At 39.5% G+C, this 22,224-nt stretch overlaps 1 protein-coding gene across 2 annotated transcripts; it reads right to left on the reverse strand.

The window, feature by feature from the left end:
• Nucleotides 1-220: 220 nt before the first annotated feature.
• Bruce (BIR repeat containing ubiquitin-conjugating enzyme) lies at nucleotides 221-22,114 on the reverse strand. Of its 2 annotated transcripts, none has more exons than XM_076369635.1 (51): nucleotides 21,822-22,114; nucleotides 21,008-21,327; nucleotides 20,691-20,935; nucleotides 20,275-20,614; nucleotides 18,710-20,207; nucleotides 18,471-18,642; nucleotides 18,197-18,394; nucleotides 17,692-18,115; nucleotides 17,446-17,599; nucleotides 17,218-17,368; nucleotides 16,913-17,137; nucleotides 16,575-16,829; nucleotides 16,081-16,354; nucleotides 15,854-16,015; nucleotides 15,205-15,510; nucleotides 14,033-14,329; nucleotides 13,759-13,970; nucleotides 13,529-13,685; nucleotides 13,271-13,462; nucleotides 12,986-13,200; nucleotides 12,650-12,903; nucleotides 12,392-12,573; nucleotides 12,149-12,336; nucleotides 11,925-12,069; nucleotides 11,625-11,784; nucleotides 11,173-11,521; nucleotides 10,981-11,104; nucleotides 10,782-10,907; nucleotides 10,538-10,701; nucleotides 10,240-10,435; nucleotides 9,876-10,167; nucleotides 9,625-9,800; nucleotides 9,345-9,546; nucleotides 9,059-9,286; nucleotides 8,463-8,987; nucleotides 8,107-8,377; nucleotides 7,746-8,005; nucleotides 7,365-7,647; nucleotides 6,907-7,292; nucleotides 6,669-6,821; nucleotides 6,423-6,600; nucleotides 6,205-6,350; nucleotides 5,889-6,131; nucleotides 5,593-5,811; nucleotides 5,298-5,525; nucleotides 3,892-5,226; nucleotides 3,578-3,798; nucleotides 3,254-3,493; nucleotides 2,975-3,163; nucleotides 2,757-2,891; nucleotides 221-2,688 (listed from the first exon to the last, which is right to left on the reverse strand). In XM_076369635.1, the coding sequence occupies exons 1-51, from the start codon at nucleotides 22,006-22,008 to the stop codon at nucleotides 2,410-2,412; spliced, it is 14,061 nt and encodes a 4,686-aa protein (XP_076225750.1). In that variant the 5' UTR covers nucleotides 22,009-22,114; the 3' UTR covers nucleotides 221-2,409. The 2 variants fall into 2 exon arrangements, with proteins under 2 accessions (XP_076225750.1, XP_076225749.1); XM_076369634.1 differs by having other exon boundaries at nucleotides 17,692-18,118.
• Between the last annotated feature and the right edge of the window lie 110 nt (nucleotides 22,115-22,224).

Genomic DNA, 22,224 nt, shown 5'->3' on the forward strand with positions numbered 1-22,224 from the left:
ATTGCCGGCATACATCTTGCCGGGAAATGGCCGAATAAATCTCCGGCCTGCTCTTTCGCTGGAGACGAGAACGACAGAGAACCAGACGAGGGAGACAGGGGAGAAAATAGAAAGGGAGAAAGTGGATAAAATAAGAATTCGAGAAACAAACGCTGATCGTAATATTGTCTTGAATTGAAATCGAACATCCGGTTCGTGACACCGAGGGAAGAGCAGCGTGTTTGGCGTGGTAATATTCGTTTATTATAAATAACTATTAACACGTTCTCCTGCCACGTACATCATCGTTACGTATGTTCTGCTTCGTTCATTGCTTAGGAATCCATGCAATAGTATACGTTACATCGGAGCATTTTTTTTTTTTTGTTTCTTTTGTATCCAGTTACTTCGGAATTACAAACATTTACTTGTAATGCGGTACAATTACTCGTGTGTGACGATTATTTACAGAAAAGAGAAAAGAAACGATCGTTGACGTCGGCAGCGCGACGTTTTCGACCAAGTTAAATCTCCACCCGTTGGGAGTGCAATCGTTCGACGACGAATGGATCGTATTCGCGACGGGCCGGTCGACGGGCGCGCGCTGACCACGAGTCGGATCGTTGCGTCGTCGATGACAGCGTGGATCGGTTCGTCGTTGGAACCGTCTTGTTGAAATGCAAACGGGTGCTTCTCGAAACGTCCGAACAGCGTCCGGCGTACTGCTCGTTTCTCTACAGGAGGAAATCCATTTGGACCGTGGTACGATCAGTTCTAGCGATTCGCTATCGTGATCGGATCCGACACACTGCGCGTGTCGTTTGAAAAGTAATAAGACGAACAAGACGAGGGAGCAGAGAAACGAGAATTCGAGAAGAACGAAAATGCGCTCAATTTGGTTCCACCTTTTTTCTTTTTCAATGTCTTTTTCTGTTTTTTGTTTTTATATATATATATATATATATACATATATATACACACTTATGTGTATATGTGTATATATATACCTTTTCTTGTCCTTGTCTTTTCGGTTAAGAAGGCTACACATCTCTCGGCTAATACATTGTTTGTCGTCGTTCCGACGGAGTTCATCGAAAGGAAATCAGCATTCGATGACAGGCAGATCGCTCGCAAAGCCGAACACGTGCTATACTATTGTTTTCCCGTAAAAAGTACATCGCGGATCGCGATCGATACCGGCACGAAAAAATATCATAATCACACTGTGCACACCTGTTAATGGCCAACCCCGCGCCACGAGCTGCAGGACAGCTAATATTCTGTTCGCGATCGTTCTCCATTCGCGGGTTGTCGAGCGCGACGCAACGACGAGCTGAACGACCGAGACGATTCGCAACGAAACCGTGGCACTCGGTTCGAAATGAAACGAAGTGGGGGAGAAGAAAACGAAGAGCGCAATCTCGACGGTAAGTGAACGGAACTGAACGTCAAATTGGAATTGAACACGCGGGTTTGTTCCGCGAACCGGTTCTGTTCGTTTGCGCGATACCGCGATTCGTTCTACCGCGCGCGAAACAAATGATCGCGTCCCGTTGTCGCGTACAGGTATTAACTTTTTTCTTTATAACCGTTAACTTTCGCAATCGTCTCGTTCGCCGGTCACGTGCTATTTTCGTCGTTTAAAATCAGTCGCACTGCGAGTAGAGGGTACCGGCTACGTAAACGAGGAACACGTATAATAAATATTGAATAACAGTTTGGTACTTATAGTAATACGAAGTAGAATGCAGCATACATATAGCATAGCAGTAGCCACAGATAGTACCTACCACGTACGAGTTTGTCACATTCATACTTAACTTCTTTTATAATCATCGGTTAGTTGTCTCACGCTCTTCACTCTGTTTATCGAATATAGTCTCTCCACTTGTTCTCCCTCCTCTTGCTCACGCTCTTTCTCTCTGTCCCTCTCTCTCCCTCTCTCACTCTCTCTCTCTTTCTCTCTCTGTCTTTCTCTCAGGTTCCACTTGTGTCTCTTTTACGCTCTCTCCTGTTCTTCACGTCACGCTTCTTCTCACGCGTACGCATTCCTTGTCTTTACAAGTGTCTCTTAGATTCAATCCCGCCTCCTTTCCCGTCTCATGTTCTTCGTCACGTATCCACGCAGGCATACACACAGACAGGCAGGCTGGACAGGCAGACGGATAGCACACGCACACATACAGGCAGGCATACATCTATTCCCTAACTCCGTCTTCATTTCCTCGTGTGTCGATATCGTCGTTCGTTCAATCGGAAAAGTTACTGCAACCTTTCATTCGGCTTAATCATTCATCAATCCACCTGAAAAACTTTGACAAGTGTAATAGGATTCCCTTTCCGATTTCGATCAGTCTGTTATTTGTCCGTCATAACACAAACAATATAGACTTTTCAAAATGTCCAACAATGTCTATTAACATCCCGTAGCTATTCACACACTTTCGAAACCATCTTCTCCATCTCAACATCCGTGTCGATGTCGTGATGGACGTGATTGCTCGTGCTGCCGTTGTTCACAGAATTACTGGTTGACGTAGAAAGTGTAGTAGCCGGTGGTGCCGTCGACGTCGGTGTCGTTGTCAGTGTATCCGGAGTGCCGGATAATTCTATGGGAGAGCCTGGAGACGCAAGGGGTTCCACTAAATCCTCTAATCCCTCGGGAGTCGGCAGCTTGTTCAACTCTTCTCTCAATAATCTATAGTGCCTCTGAAACGTTCACGCGACAATTAGAAATGTTTCGCGATGAGAAACATGAAAATCGCGAGATCACTTACCCTCAAAGCTAAGGCGTTAAAAGAAAGGGTACGGCCAAACCTACGATCCGTCCCATGCATTTCCATGTCCCTTATCCACCCTTCTAATTGTGCGACGATTTCGTGTCTCTTTATCCAGAAGTGGGTATGTATAATCTAAAAGATCGAAATCGTCCATATGAAATTCTTTCTCGCTAAACTTTCAAGTTCGCTTAAGTTTCAAGTAGTTAAGTACTTACTTCTTTGAAACATGGGCAAGGATTACGAATTTGATCAAGCATCGCCCATTTCGCAGTAGCCTGACAAATGTTCGCATTGTATTCTTGACTAGATTGGGCTCCGCTCGTCGTACCTCGTGACCGTTCGTATCCTGGCTCGTTGAAGTAGGGCTCCGACACCAGGATCAATGACTGTATCGAAACTAAGACCTGTTCTCAGGATAAACAAAGAATATTAACTTTGCAATATAAATAACGGAAAATTTTAATCGTTCCCTCGATATATTCAATGTTTTTCACCTGAAGGAAACTACTAGTGTGTGCATTCCATTTCTCCTCGGGCCTTCCATGCCATGTATTTAAAATACTCAAACAGATTTTCCCATCGATGTACAAATTAGGATTGAACCGCACAGTATGGCGACCAGTGGTTTCTAGATTTATTAACATTGGACTATTAGGGTAATCCGGAGGGAAATACACGTCGAACTCGAAACATCCGTTCGCGTACGGCGTTTCCGCAGGTCCTGTTATCAAAACCTAAAAAAACATATTTAACGTCAAAAAAAAAAAAATAATACGCGACATATATCTATTCGAGTGTCAATGGTGCAAATCGAATACCTTCATCACGTCCAATCTGTCTGCGTCGCATCTAACAAACACGCTACTGCTGTAAGACAAAGGTAATGCAGTGGATAAAGTGACAACCTCTTGTGCTAGCCGCTTGACCCTAGTCGGGTGACTTCTTTCACCCGCTGTTCTCATGTTGAACTCAAAATGATACGAGACAGCAAATTTAAACCCTCCGGATTCTGGATTCTCGGTGATCATTTCATACGTATCTGCAATTGCGCATACAAAGAATTTGAGTATTGAATTTTTTATGATCGCTACACCTGGAAGTAGTAGACACGATCTTGAAAAAATAATCTTACCAAATTGCAAGTTCTTCATAACTTCTAAGTATCTTTGTTCAATGGAACGCAACGGTAACTCTGGACCTGCCGGATTGGATTCAGGCAGATCCTCGTCCATAGCCGATAATCTCGCAGTAGCATTTTGTACTATAGTAGCGCTTTCTTGAATATCAGGAATCAAAGTAGCTAGTCCTTCGTCTTGCTCAGTATCGTCTGGATACTTGAACAACGTCTTCGATTTGTTGCCTCTCGTACGATTAATCTTGTGAACGTAAATGTCCACGCAAACCTTCATACTGGATAGAAGGGATACTACGGACGGTTCACCCGATTTCCCACCTTTGGGTAACAAAAGCGGAGCCAACTGATTTGAACGAGCCATAGCTCGGAGCAGTTGCAATACCGCGCGATACAAAGGAATATGCCTGGCCATATCCAAGACCGAGTCGTTCCTTAAATACGAGGACAAAGCCGGGAGTAGGCATGACATGGCCAACAAGTCCGGGAAAGGTGAAGGTAGTTCCCTTTGCTTCTGTCCACCAGGTCCTATGTAACTCGCTAGTACCTGCAATAATACTGTAACGTGTTCCTCTTCAGATCTTTGTCGCAGCAAAGCTTGTTCAATGTTCCAAGTTTGTTGAGTTGAACCGGTTCCGAATCCGGTGCCCTTCGCCCAGTACAAATGCGAATTATCGTCGCTGCGTCCCGCTTCACCCTGAATCCCACTTCCTTTCTGATCCGCGTTCTCGTTCTGAGTCGTTTGATGAGTAAAAATGGCCAGACAATTCAGCAGAAGAAGCATGGCGCCAACCTCAATGGTCGTTTTGCGCAACAAGATACCTTCATCGGTGGTCGGTGGCGTGGCGTCGAGTACTTGTCTTAATACTTGAAACGGTAAACTCGGCAACGAGGCAGCCCACGGGGTCGTTAAAACGTCCCCGCCTTCGCCGTCGTCTGACACACCCAACGCGAGACGAAGCAGACACTGTGCTCGCTTTCGATGTCTCAACAACACTTCCGCATAACCTGGAAGTCTGAGGAATAGTCCGAAGGCTGCTAGAGAATGTGGAGGAACGTAGGGTGTCAGAGTCGACGTTTGCGGAGATGAATTGCTTCCACATTCTTCTAAAAATTCATACATGTCGTCGCTGCCTTCTATTTTTACCCAATCCGAATGCACCTCGGATGAGGGATTTTTCTCGGCTACTGGCGGTGGCCTCCTAGAATCTGGGTATACCAAAGGCAAGTGCTGTGCTAATATGGCTAGACCACCGCCAGCGCTAAACACTCCTAAAGAGCTCTCTATACTTCTATAGTTCAATAAATCGATCTCGTTCTGCTTCGTTAGATCCTCTGAAAAACAGAATGGATCACAAACCTGTTTGATGTATATTCGCTGGATAATTTAGAGTTCGTTAGAATACCTTCTGAATCTTTATTCCGCTGGCGTAATATGAGATGCAAACAAGGTTCCGATAACGATATTCCGCTGTCCTCGGCAATGGCTAGAAGCTGAGCAATAGTTAATCTTGGCGGTAACGGAATATTTGGTCTCGACGCATGTATCAAATACTGCTGGTTAGCGGAGTTACTAGAATTTGGTTGCATGTTATTGTTACTTGTTGCTGTTTTGGTAGTACTAGATGATGAGTCTGCAAAAATTTTATTACATAAGCGAGTTATGAAACAGTTTAGATAGAAATCAATAATATGACTTACCGGAAGTTGTTCTAGACTTTCTGACAGTAGGACCACGTGCTTGGGATCTATTCGAAGCTTCTTTGGCCCTTTTATCTTTCGCTGTATTTCCTGCGGCTACACTAAGTGTGTCCACTATAATAGCCATGCCAGACTCCCAGAGTTCTCTAGATCGATTATTAGTAGAGCCAGTTTCATTACCTTTGTATGTGTTTGGCAACAATAATAAGAACCAGGTACCTTTAAACAAATGTAGAAGATTAGTCATTCAATAGGAAAATATTTAACAATTACTAGATCTTGAAACGCAATCGTACCAGATACTTGTTGCAATATATCTGCTACAGTTGACTGAGTAGACATATACAACAATTGGTGATAATGGCCGAGCGGGTGAGCTGGATGTGGAGGCATGGATGGCATACTGTAATTGGCTGCCCTGTTTGAAACTTTCACAGGTGCTTCCGATGTCACAGACACCAACACTTTTTCACCTTCCAACAATAACTGCAGAATCAATCGTCTCGTAAAACCCGAAATTCCATGGAAGTACCATGCATCTATACAAAAGATAACATTAATATGCAAATGGTAGATAACTTTAATTTGACGGAACTAGCGAAAGGAGCTTACTAGAAGTTATTCGTTGTTGAGAGATTACATCAGTCAACAATTTAGCCAACAACTTTTGATTCTCAAGATGACACCAACAACACCTAGATAAGAACTTGATTATAGCGCTTTCCAATGAAGCGTATGAAATGCTCGTTTTCGAACATCTAAAATGTACAAACGCATTATTAGTATCTAATTTGTTTCATAAGACATTCGTGGATTCTGTAGTATTCTACCTTGACGAAGACACAGATGGACTCTCTACAACTCGATTGCTAAGGAGAGAGAGAAGAGGTAACCAGAATCCGTGGCCCTCTTTTCCTAACCAATCGCGCATTCTGCCTTCTGAACATACCAGAGTCAAGAACTCTAACACCATTGCTATACTTTCTGGTTCCGTCAGACACAAACCATCTAAGCAGTGAGTTACATCATTAGTATAAAGGCTATAGATAACATTAATCATAAAAATATACACTTGCCGAAATGGTTATTCGTTTGTGTAGATGTTTCACTGGCTTTGTCACTATTGGTTAAACTAGTATCATCTACGGAATTGCTTTGGCAATGATCCTCCGAAAGTGACCTTTTACTTTGCTGCTGTTGCTGCCTGGATTCCTTCAAGTGACAAAAATCTGCGAGGAAAAACTTGCTATTTAATAAGTCATATTCTTTTAACGCGAGAATCCCAAATGGTCATGCATTGTTTCAACATCTTACCAGTGATTGATGCGATTAACAGAGCAGGAAGCCCGGAATCGATCAGCTGTTGAATACCCGGCGGGGATCGTGCTGCCGCAGCAACAGTAAGTAACTGACCTTCCGTTAAATTTAACCGCTTAGACTCTGACAACACAAAGCGACAGTAACATCCCTCATCGTTAAGGTCACCCTTTTTATCCTCAGACTGCCGGTCCCTTTCCTTTCTATCATCCGACGCAGACGCGGAATAATCCGTCGACGAATTAAGCACTAAAATTCCTACCCTTTGAAGAAGCAAAGGAAAAAGCGTCGGTCTCACGTAACAGAAGGCACAAAGAGCGGAGTCAATCGCCTGCTTCAAAGCCGAACTCGTATCCAAGGTCAACGTCCATTGATACAAAGCACTGCCAGAAGTACATTTTCAATTAAACTTCATCCAGAACAGATAACGGTGAACAACAAACAAAGCTACGTACTTGAAAAGCTCGTCCGTTAACAAAGCTTGTAAATCGTAATTGAGATTCTGCTGTTGGTGAGCTTTCCATATAATGGAAGACACACAATGAATGTATACTGCAGGTGGACTGATAGCGTTAGGGCTACTACTAGGTCGAGATACTCCGTTCAGGGCTGAAGCTTGAAGCCAAGAAAGTACTGCAATCATACGCGCTTCCGTGGAAGAATCTTGAATGGAACAAAGCTGTTGAAGTAATTCAACAACTAACTGAACTGTCGATGTCTCTTGGGTAGCCACAGCACCTATAAAAGTAATAATAAATTGTTTGTTATTCGGCCAGCTCAAAAGTACATCTTCATAAAGAAATACCTAACTCAATTTCTACGAAAAAGAGTAATACCTTGGAAGAAAGGAGTGGATCTATTGTTCAGTAAAAGACCAATCAAGCGTAATCCAAGCTCTCGAGAGTGTAAGCCGAGTTGAAATAAAACCGTCTCCAAATTTGGAGTGAAAAGAGATGGGGCTGACAGCAATAGGAGGTTACAGCATGCCTCTACTAGTCCCTCAACTGAGGCAGCGGAGTTGAGAACTTTAGTTGCGAGATCACTGTTCAATGCGCTCACAAACAGACACTGATGCAGCAATCGCAACCATCCCGAGCTGTACAAGTGCAATAAAAAAGGAATCCTCTCTTAAACATTTGCTCTTGAAATGACTGATATTCCAAGCAGTTATATTTTCACAGATGAGAGAAGAGTTACCTCGACTTCGTCAATTGTTCTTCATCAATTGTATCGTGATTAGTTTTTATTTCACCAAATGCCGTTGTACCCAATAATCTGATCTGACTTAAACTTATGTTCGTCGAATCTCGTGGTTTGTACAATCGCACCAATACACAAGTGGCTACTTCCGGTTGAGAGAGCGTGATACATATAAACGTTAATCCTGCTGTTGGCATCGGTGGACAGACAGGAGTTAAGGGACTGTTACTTTCACGTGAAACTTCAATAGCAACTGCCGACGGACATGCTAGAAACATAAAATTCGTTGTTATGAGAAACACGTGAACCATTATATGCTGTCGATACTACCATACAATACTGATTTATCTTACTGGCCAAAGACGTGAGATGCGGCTGCAACTCAACCTTTCTTAGTAATATAGCACAGGGTAAAGTAATTGTCAGATCCACCCACGCTTCGTCGGGGTAGCAATGATACAGCCACGCAGCAGTTCTCGCTCGTTTTTGAGGGGTGGTATTTTGTATCAGAACATCGGCTGGTTGTGCAGTAGGATTCAACCAAGATATAGTACCCAAGGGGGCAAAATTTAATAAGCCATCATCATGGGCCTCCAATGTGTTCACAGATTTCTTGCTACTAGTTGAAGCAACTGGTACCACATTAGGAGCATTCGAGAGGTGTTCCATAACCAACGCAATTACACCAGGCGCAGCAGAGTTATTATTACCACCGCTAGCTGATTTTACTAAATTTTCACAAAGTACTTTCACACCACCCATCGCTGTAAACATTGTCAGCGACACTTCATTATCTAGGACCCATAAGATGTACCAGAGAAGGGGCTCAGATAGTTGCATATAACCGAATTGGCGATCACATTCTCTTTGTCCTGACGCTGTAACATCATCATTATATCACTATGATATCTCAATATTTAAAATTAACTGGTTAAGTAACGATTCTTACAAGCAGAGAGATAGTGATAGAGGGGGTTGAGGACCAAGGTACGATTGCTGGCTTTCTTGGTGAGCGTGGTTAAGAGTTGGAATGTCGCATCTGGGATTGATGCCATGTCATCAAGTTCGGTCGCTGCCCCTGCTCCAGTGCTCTTGCCTAAAAGCATAGCTACGGACGAGCCAGTACTGAGACCGAGGGCTGCCAGTAATCGCGTCATAGTAGGCCCATGTTGTAAAACTGAAAAGAAACAGTAATTAGTGTTTCGAATCGAAATTACTGATATTCCTTTCCTCACCTGCATCCGCAACACAGCGTATATTGGTATTATTAGGCGTAGATTGTTGCTGGCGAGAAGAGGATTGCTGCTCCGCAACTTTACTTTCGTCAGTTTGCGAGATATTTATCTTCATCTGAGTTTCATTAATGTCATTTGTTGTATCAAGGGTTGCATCGGAGAGATCGTTTCCTATTGTACTATCGGACTGATCCTCGCAATTCTACAAATAAGAAATATTCAAATACGAAAACCTGTATCAGTATTTCCTACAGAGAACGTTAACTATGATAATACATACATCAAGTAGGGGAGTTTGAACAAGACGACACACTAGTTTGATAAGAGCTACGACTAAAGTATCCCAAGAGGCTGGACGTCCTTGTCGCGTATCTCCACCTAGCACACAAGCGAATAAACCACAGAATCCACCGGATGGATTTGCCAGATCAACGGTACCTCCGCACTGTACACCAACTGCTTTCGAAAATATTTCTAAGTAATTGCTTGGAAAAATGTATGAATCTCAGATGAATAATTTCAAGAAATTACCTCCAGAACGCCTGACATAAGTAAAAACTAGTACTCCGACGCATTCGATCACGCTCATTACAGTTCCTAAGTCTATCTTGACAAAATTTAAATCCGTTAAAGATGTGATAAATTTGTACTGTGCGTCTAAAGGTCCTCTTCTGGCAGAAAGAGCTCCTCCAGGTTGTACAAGTTGATCTACCACCCATAACAAAATTTTCCTCAATGTATCTCCTACGCCGAAACTAGGAGCGCATTTTGTTTTTAACCTGAGCAAAAAGTCTTGTAACGCTTGGCAAACAATAGGTCCAGCCTAAAAATGACAACGTTAAAATATAAATTTTCGTGAAAATAAAAATACTTGGAAAGAGATTGTAAAATATACCATGATATATTGTTTATCCATTGCATTAATGTCTAGCCCACTTCCAGACAGCAGACGCAGAAGCATTGGGCCCAAATTGCGCATTACAAGACACCTAGCCATACCTCCCGCAACCGTTTCTAATGACTGGCTGTTACTCGCAAGAGTCAAACATTCAAGAGCGAGGCACCAACCCCGCAAAGATACTCCTGGATGCCTAAACAATCATTTATTTTATATTAATAATTCACACATTTTACTTAAAAGAACGTTATAAGCAAATTAAATAATTTTCTAACTTGAATTATATTATATTTACCAAGATAATGCAGATATAAGGCCGGAAATAGCTATCGAACTTAAAGGAATCAGAGGTCTCAATGAAGGATGGATAAGATTTGACGAATTGGACTGCTCTGAAGATGCATCCAAATTTAATGTTAACCACAACTCTAAGGTGAGTTCCAAATTTGTTCCTACATTCTACCATAAACATATTTTAATTATGAGTTATCAGGTAGTATTCAAATATAATCATTATTCGTTAGATCATGGCTATTTACCTGTAAATACAAGTCCGTGAATATTTTGTTAAAACATCTAGTTAACATTAATAGACTGGGAGCTGTGAGACATAGCATGTCTCTAGATGATTGTTGTTGTGGATATCGGTTGGATTCCGTTGGAACCTTATGAAAACAATTATAACATTGAACAAATTTGTTATATTCAAAAAATGAAAATTGAAAAGCGATAACTCACATGTATTGTAGCATTTATACTTTGAGGCAAATTGTACATTCCTAAGGTAGACAACAGCCTCAACGACACTTCTATTCCCATTTCTAATCCATATTCTAATCTTGCATCCATTGCCGATGATATACTGCAAAGCATACAATTGTTTAATATTGAATTATTTTCAAATTTTCTTGTGTACCGTGTAAGAAATACCTGGAACTAGCCAAAGTCTTGAACATTAAATTCCCTTTCTTCAAGATATTCCTACCACGTTCGAAAATATCATCCAAATCCTCAACCTCACTGTCATCAGACTCCAACAGAGAAGGAAGAAATCCATTAGATTTTGACGTCGAAGCAGCAGTGGCCGCAGTTACCACTACACTATCCGGAGTATCTTCTTCTACTTCAACTGCAGTGAATTCTTCATCGTTACTAAGTGTAACTGCAGCACTACTTGTTCCAGCTGTGCCAACAGATTCTTCATCGATTACTTGGCATTTTTCTGTCGCAAGAGGCTCGAAATTCTCTTCTGATGGACTTCCTTCGTACGTAGAACATGCTTTCAAGAACAAAAATTTGAATAATTATGTACAGAAAAAAAGGGAATAAACATTAAAATTGTTTCTCAATGTGAAACATATGAAAAATAATATTCTGTGTACCTTCCAATAAATCCTGTAAGAGACATGAAACTGCGTGCGAAGTCCAGGCAGCATCAGAAGTACCAGTTGCCAGTCTAACTAATTTTAAGAGCTGTTCATCGCTCATGAGTTCGCACAAGCTAATTGTAGGACGTGTGGATATAACTAGCCTAGCGACTACCTATAATGCAAATAAATTCAATGATTTAGAAAAGCGCGGACAATACAGCTACCCTTTAAGTTCAAGAACACTTCTAGAGGATAACAATGTCAGAGATGACACAAATATACAAGAAGATAATAAGGAGATAATTTATTTACCTTACAAGCTAACAAGAACATGTCCACATTAGCAGAATTGCACAAAATTAAAGCGATTAGTCCTCGGGCTACTGGTAAAACATGTTGATGAGACAAGTTAGATATATACTCAACGTCCATATCCATCAATTCTGATTTACTAGAACTAAAAGAAAAAAGAAAACTTGAACGTTATTAATCATTAAGTAAAAGCCATATATAATAAAGTTCGTTGTCGTACAGACCTAGTGGTTGCTTGTGCTTGAGTTCGTGAACTTCGCGATGAATGCTGTGGATCATTCCTTCGAACCATTAAAAGATCTTTGGAGTGCTTGGCATTGTAATGCTTCTTGAAGTAACGCTCTTGAGTTTTCATTGTTGCTTTTAACTTAATGCAGACCGAGGCAGAATATGAGGAAAGTTTCTCCCATTCCTGTAGTATAACCATTTAGTGCTTACTTAAAATTATTAAAAGATTAAATTTATACCTGTGATAAAGGATGAACTCCTTTCTTTGCTTGTTCCAGTTCTTGAAGTTGCTGATTGTGTTCCATGATACGTTTTTGCCACTTCATAGGGTAGCTACAAGGAACAGCAGACCGATTGGCACTGTCATACTTTCTCTGCATTGCTGACTCTCCCTGTATGAATTCCCAACGTGACGAAAAACCTTACAAAAGAAATTTCATAACATAAGAATATCAAAATCTTGGCAACGTTTTACAAAAAAGAATGTGTAAAAATACCTTGGTCCTTATTTTTTTCGCTACTCCCTTCTGAACAGGGAGGCGGAACAGCCACAGTGTCTAAGCACACCGACAAAAAGAGTAATACCCAGCCAATAAGTGTTATATCCAAACGATTTGTGTTAGAAGACTGAACATTCGATAACGGTGCCAATAATTTCCCTAATGTGCGAACCATTGCGTCTATGACTGAAGATCTGTTGACTCCCGCGATCAATGATTTACGTCCCAGGAACGTTAACAGAATAAATACTCTACAAACGATAATGAAAGGATAATTTTTACATTATATTATTAAACTCTCGTCGAGTACACTTCGAATAAAATTTATATTACCTATCCTGAGGAAATATGTGCGTGGACGAAGACGAGTATAAGTTGATCAACAAGTTAGACAGAAAATTACCCCACCACGGTTGATGACCGGCCATGCGGGCTAAAAGTGCAACAGCGTGTAACTGCAACCGCGGCGCTGGCGTGACTACGCAAATCGAGTGGAAAAATTTTTCACACACCGCAGGTGTGAAAACATCACAAATTGACATCGGTATCTGAAATATATAGATTTATCTTAGATTTTGTTGCGACAATTTCAATACTAAAACAAGATAAAACACGTACACTTGGTACAGGACCGATCTCATATACAGTGTATAAAAGAATATCGAGCAGAGTCTCTTCTAAAACTCGCAATTTGTCACTAGGTGCATTTGCCAGAACCATTGATGGTACATTCTGAGAACCTTTCCATGATTCCAAACGTCTCCACACGCTATGCACAACATTTAGCTGATGTTGAAACATTATGCACTCCTGTAACATTCAACGTGTACAATGTTGTTGTCTTTGTTTTAATTCACTCATTCCACTTTCACTCACCTGGTAAGTTGCCATTATTTTTCCAGATAGTTGTTCCTTATTTACGTTAGGAATTTTATTATAGCAAAGATAGTGTTGCATATGCATAAAATTAGTGGTCTCTGAACACAACAGTGGATTTAGTAGGCTCTTTAATCGTTCAGTAGCTAAACTGAATCTGTATTAAGAATTATATACTTATAGTAACATGACGTACTCGTTAATTAAATGATATTTAAAATGAAAAGTACCTGCACTGAACATCCTCTGCAAGAGCAGACAAAATGTTGCATTGCGTGTCAATTGTAGCTTGTACAGAGGGATTGAAACTATCAAAAAGTGTAGGAGTATTATGCAATTCTGCATAGTCTTCTCCTGGTAGGACTACCATATGTCCATAGAACGTTCCTAATGGAATTTTGCACATGGTTGGAGACATACCGTATCGACCTATAGTTGTTATCTAAAAACAATACAAATACTTTTTTGTTATAGAATTTAAATGGTGTATACTTGATAGTATACCTTCAGATATCTGCACACAGGCGGTGGTTGAAGATCACACACAACCAGTGGCTTATTTCCAATATCAGTGGTTACAATTAACTTCGTGCTATCGACATCTTCATTTTTCGTCCATATATCTATTGTTAACAATGCCAAATCGCTGCAGGAAGGAATTATCAAGTCGGTAAGCAGTATAGGTGATCCAAAGTCGAGAATAACAAAGCGACGTGCACCAGAATGCAATCGATCGACCACCAATGCCTGCTGAGGTGGCCAACACAGTAATCTTCCCCATGGGAATGCAATATCCTCTCGCTGTAACGTGTATATAAGATAATCATTAAACTTTCAGTAACATTCAATGCAAATACTATAATCGAGTATCTACTTTGTTTCTACTTTATCGTGGAAGTAGACCATATAAAACTATACAGATACATGGGAATGCAACAAAAATGTAATTCTACAGAGCACAGTATTTCGGAACAGAACGTTTTAAAAGTACTGGAATTAAAAATTCAAGTACATTCGATGCTATCTTCGACCTTCGTTTACTGTGGAACGCTCTTGTAAGTGCGATAATAGAAGCATTAAACTGAAACTCTTACATAGTTTATTGAAGTAGATCAAGAAAGCTGGTATATAAAATTAAAACGCGAAATTTCTTTCGTAAACATAAACAAACACATTACTGTCTATAAAAATTACATCAGAAAATTCTGATCTATTTCGAATGATTGTTTCTGGAGTGTTTTTTTTTTTTTCACTTCACGATATATATTCGTATATTGCACCAAAAATTCAATGCATCCAAATTCAAACCTTAGTTTTCTGAATAATATATTAAGAGTTTTTTTTCTGTAAGTTCTAGATTTGATGAACAACACCTCAGTATGCGATACGGTAAAATGATGTTAGAATCACACTGACATTGAATGCATGATGCGAAATTGTTCATAAGAAGCCTATCATGCAAACTGCATTTCGTGTATCTAGCTAGGTGTATGTGTTGTATATGTGTGTGTATGCATTTTGTGTCTCCGACATCAACAAAAAATCATGTATAAACTCAGTTGTAAACAGCATATTAATAAAGCTATACAAAACATCGTAAGAACGACAGGAAATCGTCGAAGTGAGAAACGGAGAGAAACAAAAAGGAGGTACAACTTCTCATCTATGTAATCTACCTTTTTAGGATTGCTGTCTTCGACTTTGTTTACGGTAGTACCGAGATTTTGTACAGAGGATTTTTCTTTCGTTAAAGCGGAATTTAATATGTGCGAATTAGGCATATCACTTTGGGTGTCATGCCATGTCTGATTGTTCACCGACATATCGTTAGATTCAGCACAGTCTGATTGATTATCAGGCGCGAACATCAGTTGCGAAGCTGGCTTCTTTAACGCTCTTCCTGTACAGAGACTAAGTAGATCGCTTAATGTAGTTGTCGACTTAGTCTGAACATCTGGTCCTAGCGATCCAGCATCCAAGTTCTACAATGGACAATGATTTCTGTCTGGATTATGTTTCTTCTAGCCGAAAAAACATCTATACAACAATAAACGGTCACGAAACTACTTTATCGTCATTTCAAATTACGGAAGAGAAACCGTGCAACCTGCCTGTTTTATTTTACTATTTTACTATGTGTCACAGTTTCAGATAAGTAATAACATTATTCTGCCCTCGCGCAAGCTGATCATGCTCCGGAAAATTCTTACTTTGATTAAAGAGTCTAATGAAGAAAGAGTAAAGGAGAAACAGAAAGAATGGAAGAAGTCTTGATGCACTAACAGAAAAAAGAAAGATAACAATTTATTTCGTTGGAATACTTACATAAGTCTGATGAATGGTTTTTATATCAGGTACGCCGTTATTGTTCGTAACAGCGCTGTCGTAAAGCGGAGCACCGATATTACCGGTACTCATACATGGATCAATTTTTTCCATTTTGGTACCATTAGAAACGGCGTGGCAAGAGAAATGAAGTGGTTCAACCTGTGCCAGAGATCTTCTCGTGAAACATTGTTCGTTAATTATAATTAGTTACTTTGATGCATTACCTCGAGCAATCCCTTCATACTGTGGTTAGTACATGAAGCTTTTAATTTACTAGGCATCACCAATTCGCTGGCTGGATGTGTAGGTAAACTAAGCAGGTCTCTTAAATCAATAGTATCCTGTGAAAACACCGAACTGGATGAAGCAGTTGATGGTACCGTCTGTTCATTAGTTACAGCTGACACATATGTAGACGGTAACGGACTGTATTTTGGAGGCATCGGGGGGTCCAGATCAAAAAGCTCCGTTTCAAACGGAGTACTGTATAAGCCAAACCTGGGAAACAATATGATGAAAATTCCTGTGACTTTGCATTTAGAAATAATGACATTGTGAGCTAGTAACTCGGTAAGCTGGTAAATGAAATTTCGCATTTTAAGATTTAACTCCCAAAAAAGAGGCTTCGTTTTTGATTGTATTAGTTTACAATATCATTACTTCTAAGTATATAAGGAGTATCGAAGTTCATGCAATATGTTGAAACGATTAATTATACCTTGTTGCGAGTAACAAATGATAAGGATTTACTCGGTTCGATAATTCAGCAGCTATTTGCTGTATTAGAGTGACACACTGTTGAGCAATACTGTGATCTCTATCTAACGGTAAGATTCTAGTAATTAACAATTGTATCCATCGCAATGAGCCAGCCCACTGAACCTCTACTATCGACGGTAACAGCTTTACCAATGCAGAAACCAAAGCCTCGTCGAAAAAATTAAATGGGGGATGCTCTAAATTATAAAAATCCCTAAAAGTAATTTGTTAATGTTAATAACAGAGTTTACACGGATATTCTTCTCACTTGCGGTACCAATACTGTAATTAACATACCTGCTGCAGAGCATTATTAATTTTATACATTTCCGTGTTATGCTTCGACCAGCATGCAAAAGACAAGTTTTTAATAAACTAGGTAACCATGTTTGAACGGAACGAATTGTTTTCAACTGAAACGATATTATTTTCGTGTTGTTCTGATTACTGTACAGTCTCGTTAATCTAATAGTGGTTATCCATATAAGAATATCTAACGCAAGGGACTGCGTAACGGGTGACCTGCAATCAATCGTAGAACTTTTAACTTGTTTCCATGCACTAAGAGTTTCATCTTAATTATTTACAGTAATACTTCGTACTTGTCAGATGTTTCCAAACAAGCCACTCTCAATAAATTCTCGAAACAGGTTTTAGATTCTAACATAGCGCAACGCTCAGCTTTCTCGTTCGGTATTTTAGTAGGATACATGGTTCTGACAGTAATTGCTATTTCGTGGATCCACTCGCACCCTTGAATGTCATTACGAAAGTTAATTATATGTATTGAGTATCGCATATACTAGACAGCTCATAAACATAACATTTACCAATGTCACATTCCAACTTTTTACCGTTTAAATCTTCGACTAATCGTTCTGAAGTGTCTCTGGAAAGGAACGGTCGACTGATGTCGACTCTCCTCAACTTTTTCAATGTAGGAGGTTTACTGGCAAACGTATTAGTTTTAGATTTCATTGTCACCTAGAATCAATTGTCATTGCATTTTTCACTACATTTCATTCTCAACAGACTCTTATAAATTGAAATATGAATATATTAGATCTGAATCTTACGCCATCCTTTGTCGGATCAGTCAAAGTCTTAATGTGTACAAGAAGAGTTCTCGCTTTTGTACGAAACAGCTTCGGACTAGTCAGTGTAACACACCCGGATCTACATGTTAAATCCATGTAATGGTGCAATTCGATCGGACCGCATAAAATTTCTGTATTGTGTTGTCTCTGATACTCCTCCGTCACCACAGGATTTTCCGCCTTCTGCTCGCTACCTATGTTAAAGTCTATTCTCTCGTCCACCGAAGTCAACGGGGTTTTTTGACTTCCCATTCTTCTCACATTTTGCTTGAGTAGAGAAATTTGAATTACTGGCAATTCCTGACAGTCAGAATATGAACTAAATCTCACATCGACGTGACCGATATTTCCAGCCGCACTTCGAGGGAGAGTTAACTCAAATACATGTTCGTCCCATGTAGTCCTACTTTCGAAGTTAACACAATTAAAAGAATATCACACAATATAAAATTAAATAATATCTTTATCAGGCTTAGAACCATACCATTCGTTATGTAAACGCCAGATTCGTGTGTGGTGTTGCTGCGGATGACGACGTTGCTTCTTACCCTGCATCATTTCGTTCCAGCAAGGTGGAACAGTAGCACCGTATGCGGGGGATTGACGGTCAAACCTTGTTAATTCATATAAAGTGCGTAAATCCGAATGTGAAAAACTTGGTTTGTGCGCAATCAACTGATCCCTGGAAAAACGACAAATACTTCATACTAAAAGTACCGTGTGCAACGACATTTCTAAATTACTTTTTCTATTCTTACTGAGGACAAGATGAGGTAGATGTGCTAGGAATTGTATTTTTGTTGCTCTGTTCTGTTGTCACCATAGTGACATCTTCGAGATCCTCCTTATCCTCTACAGAATCTTCTTCGTCAGTTGTAATATAGAAATGAAGCTCACCGTCGCTCGTGCATGCGCACAATCTTTCCAAACCTAAAAAATCCGTATTTTGAGAACAACGATCTGTTCATATACTAATATGCATGTAACAGAAACTTACTGGTACAGTAAGCTGCAGAAACAAATTTTTTCCCTTCGATCCTTGCTTCTGTGACGGTTTTCAACGATGGTAGTTTTAGTACTCTAATGACACCATCTTTACATATTAAAGCTACCTCTCCAACAGGTTCCAATGTACTTGAATTCGTATTAGAACCTTTGCTAGTATTTTTATCAAACAACGGATGTGTACTCTTTCTTTGAAGAGGTAAAAATACATGTTCGAGAGGCGCTTCATCTGCCGGGAACTCTCGTCTAAATACTGGTTCAGAGCAGATCTTTACAACTTGCCCCGAAAAATCCAAAGCATACATAAGTAATATGGCATTTGTGTTGCTAGCGTCGTCGTGTACTTCACCGTTTATTAATCTACCGGACTGTGTGTCATGGTCCCAATACATATAACCCTTCTGGGGAAAGAATTCATTATCTTCATCGATGTCCATTTGATTATTATTCGAACCCAATGAATCTGTGTTGTCTGTTGTAGGACACATAGCGACATACAAATACCTGCCATCTACAGTTGGCCCGACGTAAGTGATTTTAATATTATCAGGGGCTTCGATGGGTACAGTTTTTATAACAACTGGTTCAGTCTTTGTTATCTTCATGATGTCTAAACTCTTTTTATTCATCGTCGTCAAATCGGACGTTGATGCAAAATGTTCTGGGCCACTGATAGGATTGAAATTTGCATCGAACGAGCTTGATGTAGGAGGTACTGTGATACCAATGGGATTGGAATAAATTCCATTGGAAGATGATGCAGTCAGAGCAGACGCTGGAAAGATACCATCAAAATGCGAACCAACTACTAGGTCTGAATCTACATCCTCTATCACTGGAACTTCGTACAAAAATTTGCCAAGCAAGAAATCTTGGTACAGATTTTCATGTCGCTCTCCATTCGAACTAGCGCTGGTTCCGGTTCCTGATAATGTCTTCTTTGCTTTAGAATCCTTAGTGTTATCTTCTTTAATTGGTTGTGTAGTTGTAGTCTTATGATGGAAATCATAAAGTACTAAATAGTGCAATTTCGATGGTGTATACCTATCACCTGCCACTTTCATTATATCTAAAGTATCACTGGCAGCGCTATTTACACTGTTCATTGCACGAACAAGAGACGATGAAGGAGCTAAATGTGTTGATGCGGCCCACACATTTTCTAAAGTCCTTAATTGCGATGGATTACTAACCGTCACTGTAACAGCACACATTACACATGGCCTAATTTTAGAGTCTGAGGTTTCTACAGGTGAAAGCATAGGTCCAGAAGTCTTCGCATCCTTGTTTTGTGATATGGGAGATCCTACTACAGAAAGTGCCGTAATTTGCACTTTATGAGAAGCTGGATACTTGTACTCTGACAGAGGATCTGTTTCAGTGTTGAGTGTCCTCAAATATGATGACAAAGTTCTAGTAGAACCAAACTGTATAGATTCTTTATTATTTATTTCTTGTTCAATTGGAGCTACATAAAATGAAACTTCCTTCTGCAAGAATCACAATATTTGAAATATTTTTGAAAAACCTAATTAGTGTTTGATACCAAACATTTACCTTTAATTGTCTCTTTACATTCCATATGCTTATAAAACCACTACTGGAAGCTGTAGCCACAAGACCACTAACATTTGTAGTGCTAATCACATCTATGACATCACCTGTCTCCCGTGCTGGAGCAGTGGCAAGGGTAACTGATAAAGGAACGTTTTGTGTATACTCTCCTTTAATAAAAGGACATGCAGGAGAGTGACGTTCATGTTCTGACCAAGGTTCATCTTTTGGTTCCCAACAAACTAAACAAACATTGCATGTAAAGCACATTACTCTGTCATCACCTGTTCCATTTGGGTGATGGTATAAACCAAACTGAGCCATTTGGTCAGGTAAAGCCCACCTAAAATATGAGTATCATGAAGTATACATACAAAACTTACAATTAGCATATAATAGTCATCATTAAAATGTTATACTCGTAGTTTATGTGTGGCCATTTTGAAAATGTTTCTCTGCGAACTTCTTCGCTAAACATTAATGCTCTATCAGCAGGACTCCCTTCTAATGCCAGGCCCGGTAATAGGCCATTTAATCGTTCATTAATAGCAGAAGCAATTGGTAATGCAGGAATATATCTATTTAATCTTTTTAATTCTGTTACTAATCCTGAACACACAAGCTTCAAGGAACCATGTGGTAGTTCCAGACATACTGTATTCCACTATTTTGAATAGAAGAAATCAAATTAGAAATTCAGTTAATGAATTTATAATACTTCTCTCTTTTCTCTTACTTTTTGGGCCTTAATTCCTTTCTTTTGGCTTGCTTCCACTGTAAAAGTCTTGCTTGTTAATTCTTGTATAACTTCTTGCACATGATCTACACCTGGTAACTCTACACATCGTAGACACTGATCTAACAAATTAGCTTCAGAATACATTAACTCTAGCTTCACAACATCTTCACTTCTTGAAACATTTGTTTGTAAAAGAGTGTCCAAAAGGAGTATACCATTGTAATCACTACGTACTCCAATTCCTCTTCCATCGGTATATAATATCTTATCTACACCATTTGATAAATATGTACCTTGAAGTTTCCCATGTAATTTCCCTGTAGAAATGAAAATTATTATTAAACTGCCAAACTTTACTTCATAAGGAGAGTTCATATTTTTTGTCTATATTGGTAAAATTTTTATTTTCAAAGCATATACATTTTGTGATTGTCAACAAGAGTGACATATGAAACTGAAACATCAACTTACCTCGCAAAGGTAAGACAAGGCATTAACATGGAATAATAATGCAAGCTGCTTGAGGAAAATATTGAAATAATAGCAGAAATTTGAAAAACTTTACAACAAAAAAATAATGAAATTATTACTTGATTATTCAGGAAAAAAAATCAATTGTTTTATTATGAAAACACTTGAATAAAAAAGGAAAACTTTAGTCACGCCTGACGTTTTATACGCGTACACGACCTTGATCATGAGGCATAATTAGATCCAATGCAAAGAAATCATTGATGAAATACATGATGAAACGATTTGTTAATACCAAACAATTAATATCCGTAAAGCAAAGATACACCGAAATGCTTACCCGACAGTGAACTCTTTTGCAATATCACTCCTGAGTTGACATCAACTACGTATACTTGCGCACTGCCAGTAGTGATTAATAACACATTTAGATTAGCATGATAGATTATATTTTTGCACTCAGTGTCCACGTTTAAATAACCGTCTTCCTTTAATAACCACGGGTCATCATCAGCCATTTTGCTCATACGGATTACGATTCTCAAAAAATTTGTCTAATGCGCGAACATCACAAAAAAACATGGCGTACTCATCACCGCCATCTTTGAGTAGAACGTCAGCAAATCGTTGTGAAGGTAGTTAATAACTGTCGAACGATTAGTTCGATAATAATGTATCGATATATCGTTTCTCTAAATTTACAACAGAACAGTCTTTTAAAAACATTTAAATTATATACGTTC

This window comes from Nomia melanderi, chromosome 8 (assembly GCF_051020985.1).
Source record: "Nomia melanderi isolate GNS246 chromosome 8, iyNomMela1, whole genome shotgun sequence".
Lineage (NCBI taxonomy): Eukaryota > Metazoa > Arthropoda > Insecta > Hymenoptera > Halictidae > Nomia > Nomia melanderi.